The following is a 14,994-nucleotide window of genomic DNA, read 5'->3' as shown; positions in this document are numbered from 1 at the left end:
TGTAAGCAGGTACACTGCCACCTAAGTAGGAGCCAGATCCTGAGAGGCAGGAGCCCCGGGTGCCCCTTAGCATAGACGGGACAGAGAGAAGGGTGCTGGAGACATCTGCACCGGAGCAAATCAGAGTGCGGAGGGTTGTGGGAGCGTCAGAGAATGCAGGGCCTGGTCGTGTATGTCACCCGCTTCCTGTGGCCTTGCTATCGTATGTGAACTCTTGGGCTAACTAGAGGGTCTGCAGTACAGCTGGTCTTTCTCGGGCCCCCTCTCTCTGAACTGCGTTTCTGGTACCAAGAGCAGTTATCGTCTCCTGGCTTGGGGACTTCATGTGCACCAACTCGGGACAGGTGAATGGTTAATATGAAGTCACAGGAACACATGCGCAGTTCACATTCCTCACACACGTGATCCGTGCTGCACACAGATCCGTACTTTCATGACAGGTTTTTACAGGGAAACTACTAAGAAATGGAAGCCGCTGACCGCACAGGCTGGCTTCCTCATCCCCCAGGAGGGACGCCTTCTTCACAGAGAGGCAGAGAAGCAGAGACTCAAGTCCGAGAGCTTCCCCCTGAGAACCGTCTGGGGCACGGGGCTGCAGACAGAGGCTGGAGTCCCGCCTCCTGGGCATGGCAGGGGCGTACTGACCACCCGGCTGCCCACCCGGCTGCTCATGTGCTATTGAACAAGACAGCATGGAAGGGCTGAGAGCCACCACCCGAGGGACAGTCTTCCAGGGTAAAGTCCTCCTGGGCTCAAGCTGTCCCCCCGCTTCGAGGGCACTGTGAGAAGTCAGAAGGCACCGACGGTCCATCACGGGAGGAGGACGTGCAGGGAGCGTTTCCTGAGGACGCCCAGACCCACCTGGTCAGGTCTTCGATGTCCACCAGCATGGCATCCTGCTCTGTGTGCAGCTCGTCCCGGATGAGCAGCAGCTGCACCAGCTCTTCGTTCAAGCCTGGAGCGAAGAAAGGCCACTCAGAAACGGGCGCAGCGCGTCCAGGTCAGCACGCGTGCTGCCTGGCCTCGGTGCACACTCCAGACCCGGGACGCAGACAGCCGGCCTCCCGGCAGACACCGCGGAAGTGTGCGTTCTCCTACTGCCTTCTCCTAAGCCAGGAAGTCATCAAGGGGGAATGTGACCTGTCCCACAGCTGTCGGGAGGAAGCTCTAGCCTCCCTTCATCCATTGCTCAGGACCACAAGAGTTTCAGATTTTTTCACATTTTGGAATATTTGTGTGGACTTCATGGGTGGAGCACCCCTAAGTTGAAAATCCTCAAATTGAAATGGTCCAAAATCTGAGTCTTGGGGGCATTTTGGAGCACTGTGAGTTTCAGATACAGAGATGCTCAATCTACATTTTCAACTACATGCATATCACAGTGGAAAAAGAAATCGTAACCAGACTCGGTGGCATACACCTGTAATCTCTGCGCCTCAGGAGGCTGAGGCAGGAGGATCGCAAATTCAAGGCCAGCCTCAGCAACTTAGTTAGGCCCTAAGCAACTTAGTGAGACCCCTGTCTCAAAATAAAAGATAAAAAGGGCTGGGGATGTGGCTCAGTGGTTGAGTGCCACTTGGGTTCAATCCCAGGTACCAGAAAAAAATTGTTAATGGTAGAAAATAAGTTGTTAGGGAAGGTGGATTCTGTTTTGAATGACACGTCTGGGGCATATCAAATTCCACCCTCAGGACGCTCCTGGTGCACTAGAGTCAGAGGGGCCTCTGGCACCTGACAGGTACGTCAGATGCCCAGCCAGAGTGGCAGGCATGATGGGAGGTGCAGAGCCTTCCCGGGGCCCCGGGGTCTAGGAGACAGAGGCAGGTCAGGTTTTTGGGACAGGCAGGTGTGTAAGACCTGAAGAAATCATCCCTGGAATCTTGGGACAACAGGGAAGACGTGCCTCAGACAACACTGGGGTGACAACATGTGGAGGTGTAGTCACCACGCACTGGGCCAGTGTGTTCCTGCCTCGGACAAGCTCAACAGCCCAGGCTCCCTCTTGGTTTGCCCCTCAGAGAAGCCAGGAAGCAGGGCCACCAGGCCAGGTGTAGGGAGGGTGCTCACTGACCTCCAGCCCTGGGCAGGGAACAGGCCAGCGGAGGGTCCGGACGGGCCCGGAAGTGCTCTCAGAGCCCTGCTTCAAGTGAGGACCGCCTGCCCTTAGCTCAGGGGAGCTTTCAAATAAAAATGAGGGGAAGGAATCACACAAAGAGATCAGAAAGTCCACCTCCCGAAAAGGACCGGATGGTCTATTATTACTTATGAATCTCAGGAGGATGACTCAGGATAAAACCTCAGAAATCCCCTCCAGTCTTGAAAGAATAACTCCCCTCAGTAATTAATCCTCAACTGACATTAAAATGTAGCAAATCCTCAACTGAAATTAAAATGTAGCAAATCCTCAACTGATATTAAAATGTAGCATTTTTTTTTTCTTTTTTTTTTGTGATCCTGGGAATCTATGGTTTCTCGGTCAAAATCTTAAATCCGTCTTTTGACTTGAAAACAATCCAGACTGTTTGAACGTGGTGCTGAATATGTTATTTCTTATGTGGGCCTTGTGAAAAATATTTTTTATTTTTTCCAGCGTGCTGCTGGGTAACTTTTTCTACTGTCACTCAACCAAGTCCGTACATCCAAACCTCTGGGGCACAGGACTTTTTTCCTAAAACGAAGATTTAAAACTTTGCATTATGGAAAATATAAAATCGACACAAAGGCAGAGAAAACAGTTCAGTGACTCCCAATGTGTCCAAGCGGCTTCAGCAGCTCCTGCCAACCGCGTCATCTGGAACGCTCCTCTGCAGCCTCCAAAGCAGCTTTAGGTGCTGCACCATTGCGTCCGTCAAGCTTCGGGTTTTCTCATACTGAAAACAGGGGCAAGAGGGCTTCCCCCTGCCCGAAGCAGGGCAAGCAACTCCCGTCCCCATAAGACCAGCGGCTCCCCTCGCCCTGCAGGATGTGGCTGTTAGGGGGGCTTCTTTATTCTGGGGCACAGCCTGCACTCTGTCACACTGTGTTTTCACATGTTGGTAACGGACACTTTCAGTGCCTAGAATCCCACCAAAGAAGTCTAATTTGATTTGACTGAGACGATGCCTAAAACAAATGTCTACCAAGTGGGTCTAATTGTGTGATCAGTGACGTCACCCACTGCACTGTGTCTAGAGATGGATGCCAGTTTAAAGGTGATGCGCTAGGAGTTGGGCACCCTGCACACTTCTAGAAGCTTCTGACATCTTACATTATAAAAACAACCAGGCCCTTGGGTTCCCTTTGTTTCCCTGTAAACACAGGAGGCACCCCAAGAATCGCCACGGGAAGGAACCAAAGCCCGCGAGGGGTGCTGACCACCTGGCTCCTGCTCCGTGCCCCCCCCCCCCCAAGGCCGCTGGCACTCACTTTCGATCTGGGAGTGGAGGTCGTTGACGATCACCTGCAGCTGGCCCAGCGTCATGCCGCGCAGGTCCGTGGGCTTCAGGCTCCGCTTCATCAAGCACTCGCTGATGTGAGGCAGGTGAGGCAGCTGGAGACGGGGCGGGGAGAACCGGAGGTGTGAACGGGCACACACGGCCAGCGCACCCCAAGCCAGGAGACCGGCCCTCACCACGGTTCAGTGCAGCTCCTGGGGACTCACGCCACGCTCCCTGCAGGCCACCTGCCCAGGGCGCGTGGCTGCAGGCACTGAAAGCCTTCAGCCTGGTCTTAACACAAAGGGATCAGCAGGGGCAGCAAGGCCAACGTGGGCAGAATGGACATCGGCTGCTGCCTGGAGGCTCACTCCCCGCCCTGTGCTCGGACGTCACCGCAGGGACCCGTCCTGCTCTGACCCAGAGGCTGCCAGCCCCGTTTCACTCCTGGGCCCCACGGCAGGGCTGCAGCCACTCCAGCAACTGTGACATGCAGACACTCCCGGTCACCCTGAGAAACAGCTCTGGCTCAAGAGCTTACTTTAGGAAAGCTGTGGCGCATGTCTTTCAGCGCCACCAAAGACAAAAAGGAAACGAGCTGAACTGTTTCTCGGTGACAGTCCTGCAAGCTGCCTGGGAGCAACCCAGGTCTGTGTCACTTGGGGAAAGGACAGGGACAGCACTGACCGCTTGCAGCCCCTCCGCATGCTGGCAGCCCAGCTGTGCCACCTACCAGATCAGCCACAGGGGACTTCTTCCTGTTCTGCTTCTCCACCTCCACCTGCATTTTGGCCATGGGCTTGGCCATGGCGAGGGCCATCTTGGCTTCAGCCTGCAGCTTCTTCTGCCTTGTGAGGAAGTCCATGTCGTCCAGGGACTCGGACTCCTCCTCAGTAGTGTCTCTATCGGAATAGGAAGAGCTCTGTTTGCTCTGTGAGGGAAGAAAGAGCAGCCTGAGCTTCCCGGCCAGTCACGTCCCGCTGGTGAACCCAGCTTCCCGGGGCCCTCTCCCGGGCAGAGCGCCCTCTCCACCAGCTCTCCGCTCCATCCAGCCTGCGCCCGTCTCCCGTAGCAGGAAAAGGTCTGTTTGAAAACAGACTCTGACTTTAGCACCCAGCCGCATAATTAATAAAGGGAAGACACTAAGACCATCAGACTGTGCGAAGGCAGTGTGGGGGTCCCAGAGCAGACAGTGACATCCTCAGTCACACTGTGCTCAGTGACCGTCACCTAGGATGAGCAGCTTCACAGAGAGGAAGAGCCTCCAGCCACAAGAACTCACCACTGTTCAGCCAACTTACACAGTCGTGGCAAAGGAACAAGGCACGTCCCAAGCCCAAAGGGGCAGGACTCTGAGCACATTTTCCCTTTATAATTTGAAGAGCAGATCTGATTTCTCTTTTCGTCTAATACGACGGTAGTCCTTAGCTTTAATAAAGTTTACGAATCCTTATTGTGTCTCAATTTCTACTCTTCCGTCATTGGCCAGTTTTAAAAGCATGGGATTCCAAGAGACTCTCCTTTCATCACCTCTAAGAGATGAAAGTCCAAGAGACTTTCCTGATTCAAGGTAGAAAAGCAGCCAAGTGACCAGAGACCCAAGGCCACCTCTGCTGGGAGCACCAGCTTGACACAGAGAATGAGGTGGCATCCAGGCTCTGCTGGGAAGGGGACAAGGGGGCACCCAGGCTCAGCTGGGAGCACGGGCTTACCCTGGGGGATGAGCAGTGTCTACACTCGGCTGGGAGCGGGGAGGAGGGGCATCCAGGCTCGGCTGGGGGCACGGGCTTACCCTGGGGGATGAGCAGTGTCTACACTCGGCTGGGAGCGGGGAGGAGGGGCATCCAGGCTCAGCTGAGAGCACAGGCTTACCCTGGGGGAGGAGCAGTGTCTACACTCGGCTGGGAGCGGGGAGGAGGGGCATCCAGGCTCGGCTAGGAGCACGGGCTTACCATGGGAGTGAGGGGGGCCTATGCTTGGCTGGGAGCGGGGACAGGGGCATCTGCCTCGAGCACAGGCTTACCACGGGGGACGAGGGTGTGTCCAGGCTGGTCTCGGTCTTGCTGTCGTCAGCATCACTGTCCTTATCGCTGCCACTGTCATTGACGAAGCAAATCTGCAGGTTCATCCCACTCTGGAGTCTGGAAGGAAACAGGACACAACCCCACTCAGCTGTTTGCCACTGCAGGGGACAGCACCATCTGAGCTGCGGAGAGAAGTGCTTTCGCCTATTCTTCAAGTGGAGAAATGGCTGATGACGCTACTCTCCACCTACATTTGACTTGCCAGAGGCTTCCTGAGAGTCTATTCGTTATTCCACATCAGGTTCATGTTAAGTGAAAAATGATTTAAGGCCAGAGAGCAAAGCACCCAGTACAACACGAAAACATAGTTGGCAACCCATAAAAACGTTCCGAGCCATTGAGTGCACCAGCCTGTCAATCAAGATGAGTGGGGTCCTCAGCCAAACAGGGCCACCTGGGGACCATGCAGACATGCACTAGCCAGCATCCAAGGTCACAGTTCTCTGAAGAGACTCCTTTCTTGCCCAACAGAATAGGGTGGTCTAAAGGAAAGCTTTATTTATGGCAGTTTCCAAAAGCCAGTGTCAAATGGCTAAGAGAGAACACCCCAGGTTCACTCCAGAGATGCGCAAGGGAACCAGACTCAGTCCTCAGGCCTGGTTTCAGAGCAACAAGTGCCACAGACCACCTTCTGCACAGGTCTCCAGGCAGAGACCCCTCAGAGCCCGGCCTGTGCACAGGGGCCCTGGAGCTGCAGATGTGTGAAGGGGAGCCCTGCTGGGGACACTGCAGTTGTGAACGTCCTTTCCAAGTCGAACACCTTCCAGGACTGGCTGGTGACAAGTCATTTTTAAAGAAGTGGTTTTCACAGCATCCTGGGCGGCCCCAGCCTTGTGTGAACTCGTGTGAGAGAAAAGACAGAAGGGGTTCCTGGCAGGAAGGGAGCCGGAAGCACAGCTCAGCAGGGTCAGGGCGGAGGACTCTGAGTTTGCTCTGGCATCATTATTACTGTCATATGAGAAAGGCGGAGGGCAGCTTATCGGACGCTGGGCACTTGTGTCTGATTTTTAAAATTCCAGTGGTAGGGATGCATCAGAGACAGTGCTCAGATGACACATTTAAGATGCTTCTGGGAAAACAACACGGAACCCAGAAAACAAAAACAAAAACACAAACACGCCAATCAGCAGAGGCACCGTTATCATGGGTGGGTACTGCCACCTATTGTCCTATTCCGTAAGTACCGAAAGACTCAGCTTCTTTCCCCTTTAAGGAAATCCAGCCTCTCCCAGGCAGCCAGGTAAGGAGGCCTGGTCCAGAGCTGCAGAGAGGAGGCCACAGGTTCCCGTGTGATCACCAGGGACTGGAGTCAGTGGAACCGAGGGTCCAAGTCCTCGCTTCCTTCCCAGGCGTGTCCCACTTCTATGAACCTGTCTCCTCGGGGTGAACGACACGCACTTCACTGTTCTGCAGGAAGGACTTGGAGTCTTTCAGAACGTGGCACAGGCGGGAGCTCCGAATGTGTCGACTGTCCTCTCTTCTCTAGAGAGGCCGGGACCAAGCAACACAGGCTTTTAGAGGAGATGTGACTTTCTAAGGGGACCTCTCAAGCCACTTGCTCTGGTCATGCCTGCCGTCTCCACAATCCCTGATGCAAAGTCAGCGCCAACAGAGCAGCCTCAGCTCAACCCTGGGCCAGCCGGCCTTTGGCTATGTCGGGATTCACCTCCTTTTAACTTTCTTCCACTGGAGCCGTTTCCTGAGGCAATCTAACATGGTCAGGTTTCCCTTCGATCTACATGAATTACATTTTAACAATTTAGTATCTGTAGATGGCCTAAAACTAAAATAAATCCATTTTAAATCATAAAACTCAAGGTCTATGGTTTGGAAGATGATGAAAAGAAAACTGCAAATTAAAAACACATCCATTTTATAGGCCAGTCTAAGCTGAATCTAGGATTATGCATATTTTTTTTCTAGAAATTTGTTGAATAAAGTCTTCCAAGGAAGAGTCAGGCCACTGCATATACAGATTATAAAACAAAACAAAACAGAACAAAACCAACCCACAAGATCATTCCAAAGCAAAGTCTAATTCTGAAGAAAGTTGGCTGTAAATTCTGCCATTCTGCACCAGTGGGCCTTCTTGTAAGGCTCAGTCCAGACTCACATAAACTGTCCAGGCTGTTTCTAACTCAGGAAAGGAAAAGAGAAAGACTAGGGTCAGGTGAGTTGAGAGGTCCCTAGGAGAGCCGGAACACCACCCTGCCACCAGCTCATCACCCTGGGAAACAGCTGGGCTCCCTGCGGGGACACCTGGGGCTTGACCAGGAACTCACAGGAAAGGCTTCAGCCAGGGATCAGGGGATTTGGTGGCGACACTCTAAGACTGGCTCAGGGGGATTTGCGTGCTCTCAGAGGAAGGGGTCTGGGTGAGACTCAACAGAAGCTCCCAAGGCAGAGGCCTGACCTGGAGGAGAGCTGGCCACCCGGCCCGCTGAAGGCCTGCCTGCCACAGAGCCAGCGAGCAGACGACCCTCGGGAGGCTCACTTCTGAGCAGCACGGTTGCCGGCTGCAGAGCGCAGGCCGCGGTGGTCTGACCGGCCCGCCCCTCTTAAGCCGTCTACGGTGAAAACAGAACGAGCGCCTCGTCTCTGGGATCGGAGATGTCATTCAAGGCGGATCCCTGGTGTTCCTAGTGGCCCTGGGCAGGCACAACCTGCAAATGCACCTGGCCGTCTGCCAGCTGGATGGTTTTACCTCAGGAAGGTCTGAGTCCCAGATGGCTCAGAACCCTCCTCTCCTCAGGCACCTTGAGGCGACTTGACAGCACCAGGGCCACTGGCAGGGGCACAGGAGCCTGGTGGAGGCTCAGAACTGGAGAAGATGAAGCCTGGGGATGTCCAGCAGGAGAGGAAGTGGCCTCCCACAGGAGGGCTGGCAGCACCCTGGTGGGGGCCGTTCAGCACCCACGTCTGCTCGCACTGATGGTGAGCACAACCGCGGAGGTGCAGCCCGGCGCAGTGGCCGTGCCAGAGGTCCCGGCACTCAGAAGCCGAGGCAGGAGGACGGCAAGCTCAGCACCAGCCTGGGCAACGCATCCGGGCCCTGCTCCACGTAAAACAGACAGGGCAGACGGCGCTCGAGGCCCTGGGCTCCACCCCGGCACTGCCAGATGAAAAGAAAACACCCTGCTGACTCCCGCGACCGCGGCCAGGGTGTCCTTCAAACACGAGGAACCCAGGACGGGTGAGAGCCACTTGGTGCCCAGGGAACCTCAAAATGCAGCCAAGTGGCAGATGACTTGGTATCAAGATGCTACTCCCTTCAAAACGCAGGGACAAAAAGAGGAATGTGACCGTGGACAACACTAAGCCGCAGAGGACGTCCTGGGGAAGCAACCTCTGGGGGTCAGGCCTGTCTGTGGCCTTGGGTTGTGGTGACCGAGGGTACTCGGAGGCCAGCTCTGAAGCCCAGGACTGCTGGCTGCTTCCTGGTTTGGGAAACGGGGATCTGCCAGCAAGGCCTGGATCACGAGCACTGAGGCCTACGGCTCCAGGTGGATTCGCCACCCTCCTGCCTCAGTTTACCTCCCTGGATCAGCTGTGTCGTGTGGTATGTTTACTTACACTCTCCCTGGGCCCTACTATCCACCGTGTGCTCACTCAGAGGAGCCCAGGAGCCAGTTCTTCCCTCCCTGCCCCCAGCCCTTTTACAGTATGACCTGGCCACTTCTCCCCGTGCCCCACCCTGGGTGACCTTGTGACTGGTTGACAAAAGGCAAAGGAAGTAAGCTGCTTCCAGCTCCGGGTCCTCAGGGACTCTGTCCTCCTTGGGACAGGTCCAGGCACAGAGCTATATCCTGCAGGTGTCCCAGCTGAGGCCCCATACTGGTGAGGGCCAGCCAAGAGCAGCAAAGGCCCCAGCTGCCCTCAGGCTGACCACCGACCCATGACACAGCCTGCCCACACCCAGCTCAGGTCAGGTCGGCCCTGCTGACCTCGGCTCATTGCAGCGTGCTGTGTGCTGCTCCAGGGGGTGGTTCCCGACCGCGCCCACCCTGGAGCAAGAGGCAACCTGCACAGGGTCACGAGGCGTGAGTCTCGGGCTCCATGTGTGACTTCTGACCCAGAGGCCTTTCCCCCCTGCTCTCCCTGACCTCAGGGTTAGATTTGCTGGCGGTGTGACTTCAAAGGGCCTAACCACCTCCAGTTGTTCATGATTTCAAGACAATTCTAGGGCTCTCCTTAGGGAACGGAGCAGGAGGGAGATTTCAAGCATTGCTCATCATCTGCCTACAACAGTGTGGCCTGAGAGCCATTTGTCACTCGATATTCCCAACTAGTCTGTGACCAAGCCGTTCAAATCCATGATGCATTAGCCAAAGGTTTTATACATAATGAATAATTGCTCATATTTTCATACCATCTCTTTTTTCTATTTCATGAGAAGTTCAAAGGAGACAAAACATCAAATACGGTGTAAGTACCCAAGGGTGGGTCTAACACATCCGGCTCTCTGAGAATCCGTCAGGAAGGAAGAACGTGGGAAGCGCTGAGGTCTGGGGGAGCTTTAGACAGTGCGTGGAGGTGCGGCTACAGAGGCGGGGCAGATGGGACAGGTGCTGCCCCGCGTGGTAAGAGGCAGAACACGCTCCCACCCCAGGAGCTCTGCCTCGGCCCTTCCTGACTGGCTTCTAGTGGACACTTCCCAGAGTCTCGGAAATACCTGTGACTATCTAAAAAAACAAGGAGGAGGGCAAAGCCAGCTTTCTGCTTGCCCATGCGTGTTGCTGAGAAAGCACGCTGCGTGTCCCTTCTGCCGCCGTGGCCCGTGCTGGGCTCTCGCTCAGGCTGTGTGAGGCCGCAGGTGAAACCGTGCTGGGCTTCTAAAGAATGCTCTGTGCAGCTGCGAATGCTGCTGTTCATACCTAAGCCACCATCACCCAGGGTGCCGTGAGTGATCTTTACAACCATGGGAGCAAGAGAAGGCCTGCTTCACCGAGGCCCATCTACTTGTGCACCAGCAGATGGTCACAGGTCTGCGTCCCCCAGGCTCCTGCCGGGCAGGGCTGAGTGGCAGCCATCCCCTGGCCAGGCCCCACAACTCCACCTGTTCTTATCTGGGCTGCTCTGCTGGTTTGTTCCTGTTGGTTCCTAAAGTCATTTTAGGCTCATGACACTCGGTAGCGGAATCAGAGCCAAACTTGGCCTTCTAACAAGTTTCAAGTGCTTGGACCGTGTATCGCGATGCAGGAGCAGAGATGTGGACTATGCACACACCCGCAGGGACTCACGTTCAGCAGACACGCCTGTCTTACCTAGGAGGGCACAAACATTTGAGCTGCTTGGACATTATAAAGCAAGATCCTGGGAGCCAGGGTGTCGGGTGTGAGGGCAGACAATCGGGAAGGCCCCCTGCAGCAGTTATGTGTCTAGAGAAGTTCAGGGTTACTCCAGTGTGACAAAGACAGGACTAGGTAGGTGGGACATTGCATCCCTTACGTCCTGTCCTGACCCCTTGTCCTTGATTTCTTCAGCAGAGCTGTGGGTAGCAGGCGTGTGGATGGCCCCCCTGGGTTTCCTCTCGTGGTCCCACACAGACTTCCCTCTTCTGAATCCTCTTCTAAGGCCATCGCTGGACACTTACACCTGTCCATGCTTGGAAGACGGCTTCCGAGCACCGGCCCCTCCTGCCACAGAACCGTCTCTGGCTTACGTGGCTCAGAGGAATGGGAATGGCCTCAGTCTGGGGGGAGCAGCGCCCGCACCCCGACCCGTCTCCCGAGAGCCCTAAGTGCTGGCGTTCCTCAGGCAGCTGGTGGTTCTCAATCCACATTAGTGTCCATTTCCTTCACTAATGACCACTTTCCTGTAATTGGATTTGGAATTATAGGACCTTAATGTTGGGAAAACACATTTCCAACAGGAATGTTCTCCAGCACCAAAGGGAGGCCAGAATGTGGCCTCTCCCTCTCCTAAACAGTCACCACCCCTGGATGCCACTCGAGGTCTGCTTCCATCTTAATTACGGCCGGATGAGCTCCAGGAGGCCTAGATTCTGAAACAAGACGGTGCCATTTCTGAGCATCTCCTATGTGCCTGGCTCTCGATGTATCTGACCTCTGACCCCCTGATGTAAGCAGCAAGGGTCGTGAGTCCTGTTTCACACTTGAGAAAACAGAGACTGAGAGGGGCTGTGCTGCACCGGGCAGGCCTCGGTGCTGGTGCCCAAGTCCAGACAGCGACCTGAGGGGCCAGGGTACTTTGAGGAGAAGGAGCAAATTCACAAATGAAAGAAAAAGAGGCGAAGAAAGCAAACAAAACGAAAAGCTGGAAACAACTGCCATGCCTCACGAGAGGGATTCGGTAGGTCAGGGTGAGTGACGTCACATGCAATTCTGTAGCTAGCAAAGATACAGTGCAGCTAGGAACACGGCCAAGTGCTCCTAACGAGCGGTGACGTCAAACGGGCTGTGGGGCCGCAGCAGGAGGACGGCAGTCTCTAATGAAGGCAGAGGGCGTGGGTGGGGAAAGCGGCCGGGGATTCGCACGCTGAGCCTTTTGGTGGCAGAGATGGAGTTGGCATTGGATGTGTCTCCTGAGCGCCTCTGAGCTGCCACGTGTGAGCATTTAGCACGATTAAAAAGGGAAAAGGAGCGCAAATGAGAGCTGGTGATTGGCACTGCTTGCTGGGGGGGAGGTGAGAGGTTCAGTGTGGACAGCTGGCAGGGGGCTGGGGCCGGGGGCTGGCACAGACTGTCCCGTGGGGGCCATGACTCACACGTGAGTCAGGAGGAGCTTTTGTTCTTGGCAGGGTGCTCGGTGGTGGGAGACCCGTGGGCGGCAGGAAACATATTTTCTTAGAACAGTTCTGTGCTGGACTCTTCATTCAACGGTTGGCGTGGCTCCTCAGCCTGGACCCCACTCCCTGGCTCTGCAGCCCATTGTGGGCCCTCAGGTAATGATACACATCCACTGTCTTTTCAAAGCGGCCCTGCCTAGGCATCATCCCCCAGCCTGGAGCTCCACCTTTTGTCTGTCCCGCCTGCGGCAGGGAGTTGTGGAGCCCTGGGGGCCCAGACCGAGGACATGCTCCACCACTGAGCGGGGGCTCCGGCCCCTGGTCAAAGTCCCAGTTCCAGTTCTTCTCTTTTCAACACCACAGCACTGCTCTCAGCCCTTGTGATGTCCACGCTGAGGAACTGTCGGGGAACCGATGAGGCTCGGTTCCTCTTCCATGACTCAAAATTCTAACCACTGAGTTCCAGGCGCTGGGTCCACAGAATGGCGCCGACTCTGTGAAGCATGGAAGCTCACACTTTGTCATCTTTAAAATCAGGGTGCATCACAGATGCTGGCCAGCAGCTGGAGGCCTGACTGCACTTCTGAGTCAGGTGAGGATCCCCAAGCTGGCTGCTCTGCATGCTGTCCCTAGATAAGAAGGGCAGTGATGCCCAGGAGGAGCAGGGACCCGACGACTGGGAAGCAACATCCGGTGAGAGGGCGGGCTGCTCCCCCTCCCCAGCACGCCTCGGCCTCCTTCTCCAGTCCACAGAGACATGAAGAATGCACGCGTCCAAACAAGTCCAGAAGGGCTCCAACCACAGGAAGGACACTCGTGAGCCGAGGAGACACAGGTCCCAGGGAGCTGACAGGGGTTTGCTTTTGTGGCAAAACAGAAAACGGCCTTACAGTCAGTGGTATCCAGGAGTAAATGACAGTGGTGACAATGGGCACAGCAAACTCTAGCGCAGGCCAGACGCCGTTGGGGCGCTCACCAGAGCAGCTGGCGGCCGCTCTACACAGGAGGACGCTGAGCCACGAGGGAAGCCACTGGACACGCGCCTGGATGGCAGAGCCAGGCTCCAGGCCACGGCCCGGCTCCCGGCACCCCGCACGCTGCCTTCCCGGGGCATGGGTCCCGGTGGGCTCTGAATGCAGTGTGGTGAAAGAGCTCGTGACGGGTGGTGTGGACTCGGCACCTTTCTGCAGACGGCAGAGGACAGACACGTTCCTCAGAGCGGCCTCCTGGTGAGGGAAGCAGGCACCGGAAGTTGGGGGAAGACATGAGCTTTGACATTGTTTCCGAAACTGCCGCTCAATTTTAAACCACGCACAAATTCCCATCCACTTAAAATCAAGTCACCCACCGTGGCCAGCAGTGTGTGAGGGCTTCGGTCCTGAGTGAGACGTCTTCCTGGGTTTAATGCATCCACTGGCCCAGATGAGAGGAACCTGAGGGCACAGAGAATTGGGCAGTAGCCTGAATGAAAGGGTGGCCCGGCTGCTTGGCCAGGGCACAGGGCTCCCTGCAGCAGATGTTCCCTGCGCCCTCCACGGTGCCCGGTCATCACTGGGCTGCATGTGTCCAGCACACACAAGCAACCACTTGTCCACAGGGAGTGAATCGCAGTGGTAAAGTCATGAGAACTGTCAAAGATGATGCTCCAGTGAAAAATAACTCCAGGAAGCTCTTTTAATTAAACACTCAGCTGTCCGCCAGAGCCGTTTTTAAATATAAAATGCAGCCCTGTGGCCTCTTCTCTCCCTGCCTCCCGCCCCTGTGCAGTAGCTCAGGCAATTGAATTCTCGTTGGTGATAAAAAAATATTCATAAGACAGGGTACAGCTGGTCATGCCTCTAGCAAGATGTCAGAGTCTGCCTCGCAAAATTAATTGCACCTAATTAAGCTGGGTCATTGGCAGGACTGTAAAGCCAGGCTACTTAGGAGACAAAGAAAATTTCACAAATACCAATTTGCTTTTGTTTCAGGTTTGTGTGAGAAAAGAATCGCTTACATAATTTAATATGTTTTGTCATTTTAATCTTATTACTCTGCAAAAGATCCACTTTAAATCTTGCCTCGCCTTGAGAAATTATGCAATATTTTAGAATACTGGAGATAATCCTTGGAGGAGGACATAAGAGAAGACAGGATTTCTGCAGATTGCCCAGCGACTTTCCAAAAACTACAAAGAAAGAATTGGTAAGCTACAACCGGCAATGGCACGTACCCGGAGCTACTTACATGAAGTGTTTTCTAAGCAAAACCTTAGCACACATGAATGAGGCTGACGCAAAATTTTACAGATATTCTGTGTGTGACAGACAAGTGGCATGAGTGAGCACTTGTTTCAAGATGCCCACCTCCTCCTCACCTAGGTGGGGCGGACCTGACCTCTCTGCTAACTCCTTCCGGTGCATGATACAACATCACTACTGTTAGAGACGAGAGGATGCGCTCCTTTCCTGGCAGAAGAGCTGGTCCCACCTGGGATTGTGTTGCATGTTACAGGTGCAGTTCTCCCATTTGAATCCCATGGACCCAGTTTCTTTAACACCCCTAGAGGTGGTGCTGTTGGCCTAGCTAGCAACACCTCCCTGGGCCATAGCCCCTGCATCCAGTCCTGCTGCCCGAGGGCAGGAAGACAGCACGTGTCTACAGCTGGACCTCTTCAGCCCTGCCCCCTTAACCCTAAGGCCAAGACAGCAATGTTTCAATGTGTGGGGCTGTGGGGGCTGCTGCTCGGGGCTCCCCGGGAGCCTGCTTC

At 54.9% G+C, this 14,994-nt stretch overlaps 1 protein-coding gene across 6 annotated transcripts in view; it reads right to left on the bottom strand.

Annotated features, from left to right (window-relative positions):
- Positions 1–14,994, bottom strand: part of Schip1 (schwannomin interacting protein 1) — a 111,395-nt gene that overhangs the window by 2,335 nt on the left and 94,066 nt on the right. For all 6 annotated transcript variants that reach the window (XM_047563802.1, XM_047563800.1, XM_047563801.1 and 3 more), the window contains 4 exons: positions 5,437–5,554; positions 4,147–4,344; positions 3,406–3,529; positions 862–955 (listed from right to left, as the gene is read on the bottom strand). In XM_047563802.1, the coding sequence (XP_047419758.1) occupies positions 862–955; positions 3,406–3,529; positions 4,147–4,344; positions 5,437–5,554 (534 nt within the window). The remainder of the gene's footprint in view (positions 1–861; positions 956–3,405; positions 3,530–4,146; positions 4,345–5,436; positions 5,555–14,994) is intronic.

The sequence above is a fragment of the Sciurus carolinensis genome, chromosome 9 (genome assembly GCF_902686445.1).
Source record: "Sciurus carolinensis chromosome 9, mSciCar1.2, whole genome shotgun sequence".
Lineage (NCBI taxonomy): Eukaryota > Metazoa > Chordata > Mammalia > Rodentia > Sciuridae > Sciurus > Sciurus carolinensis.
Note: the sequence above shows the minus strand (reverse complement) of the source record. Positions and strands in the feature narration are given on the sequence as shown.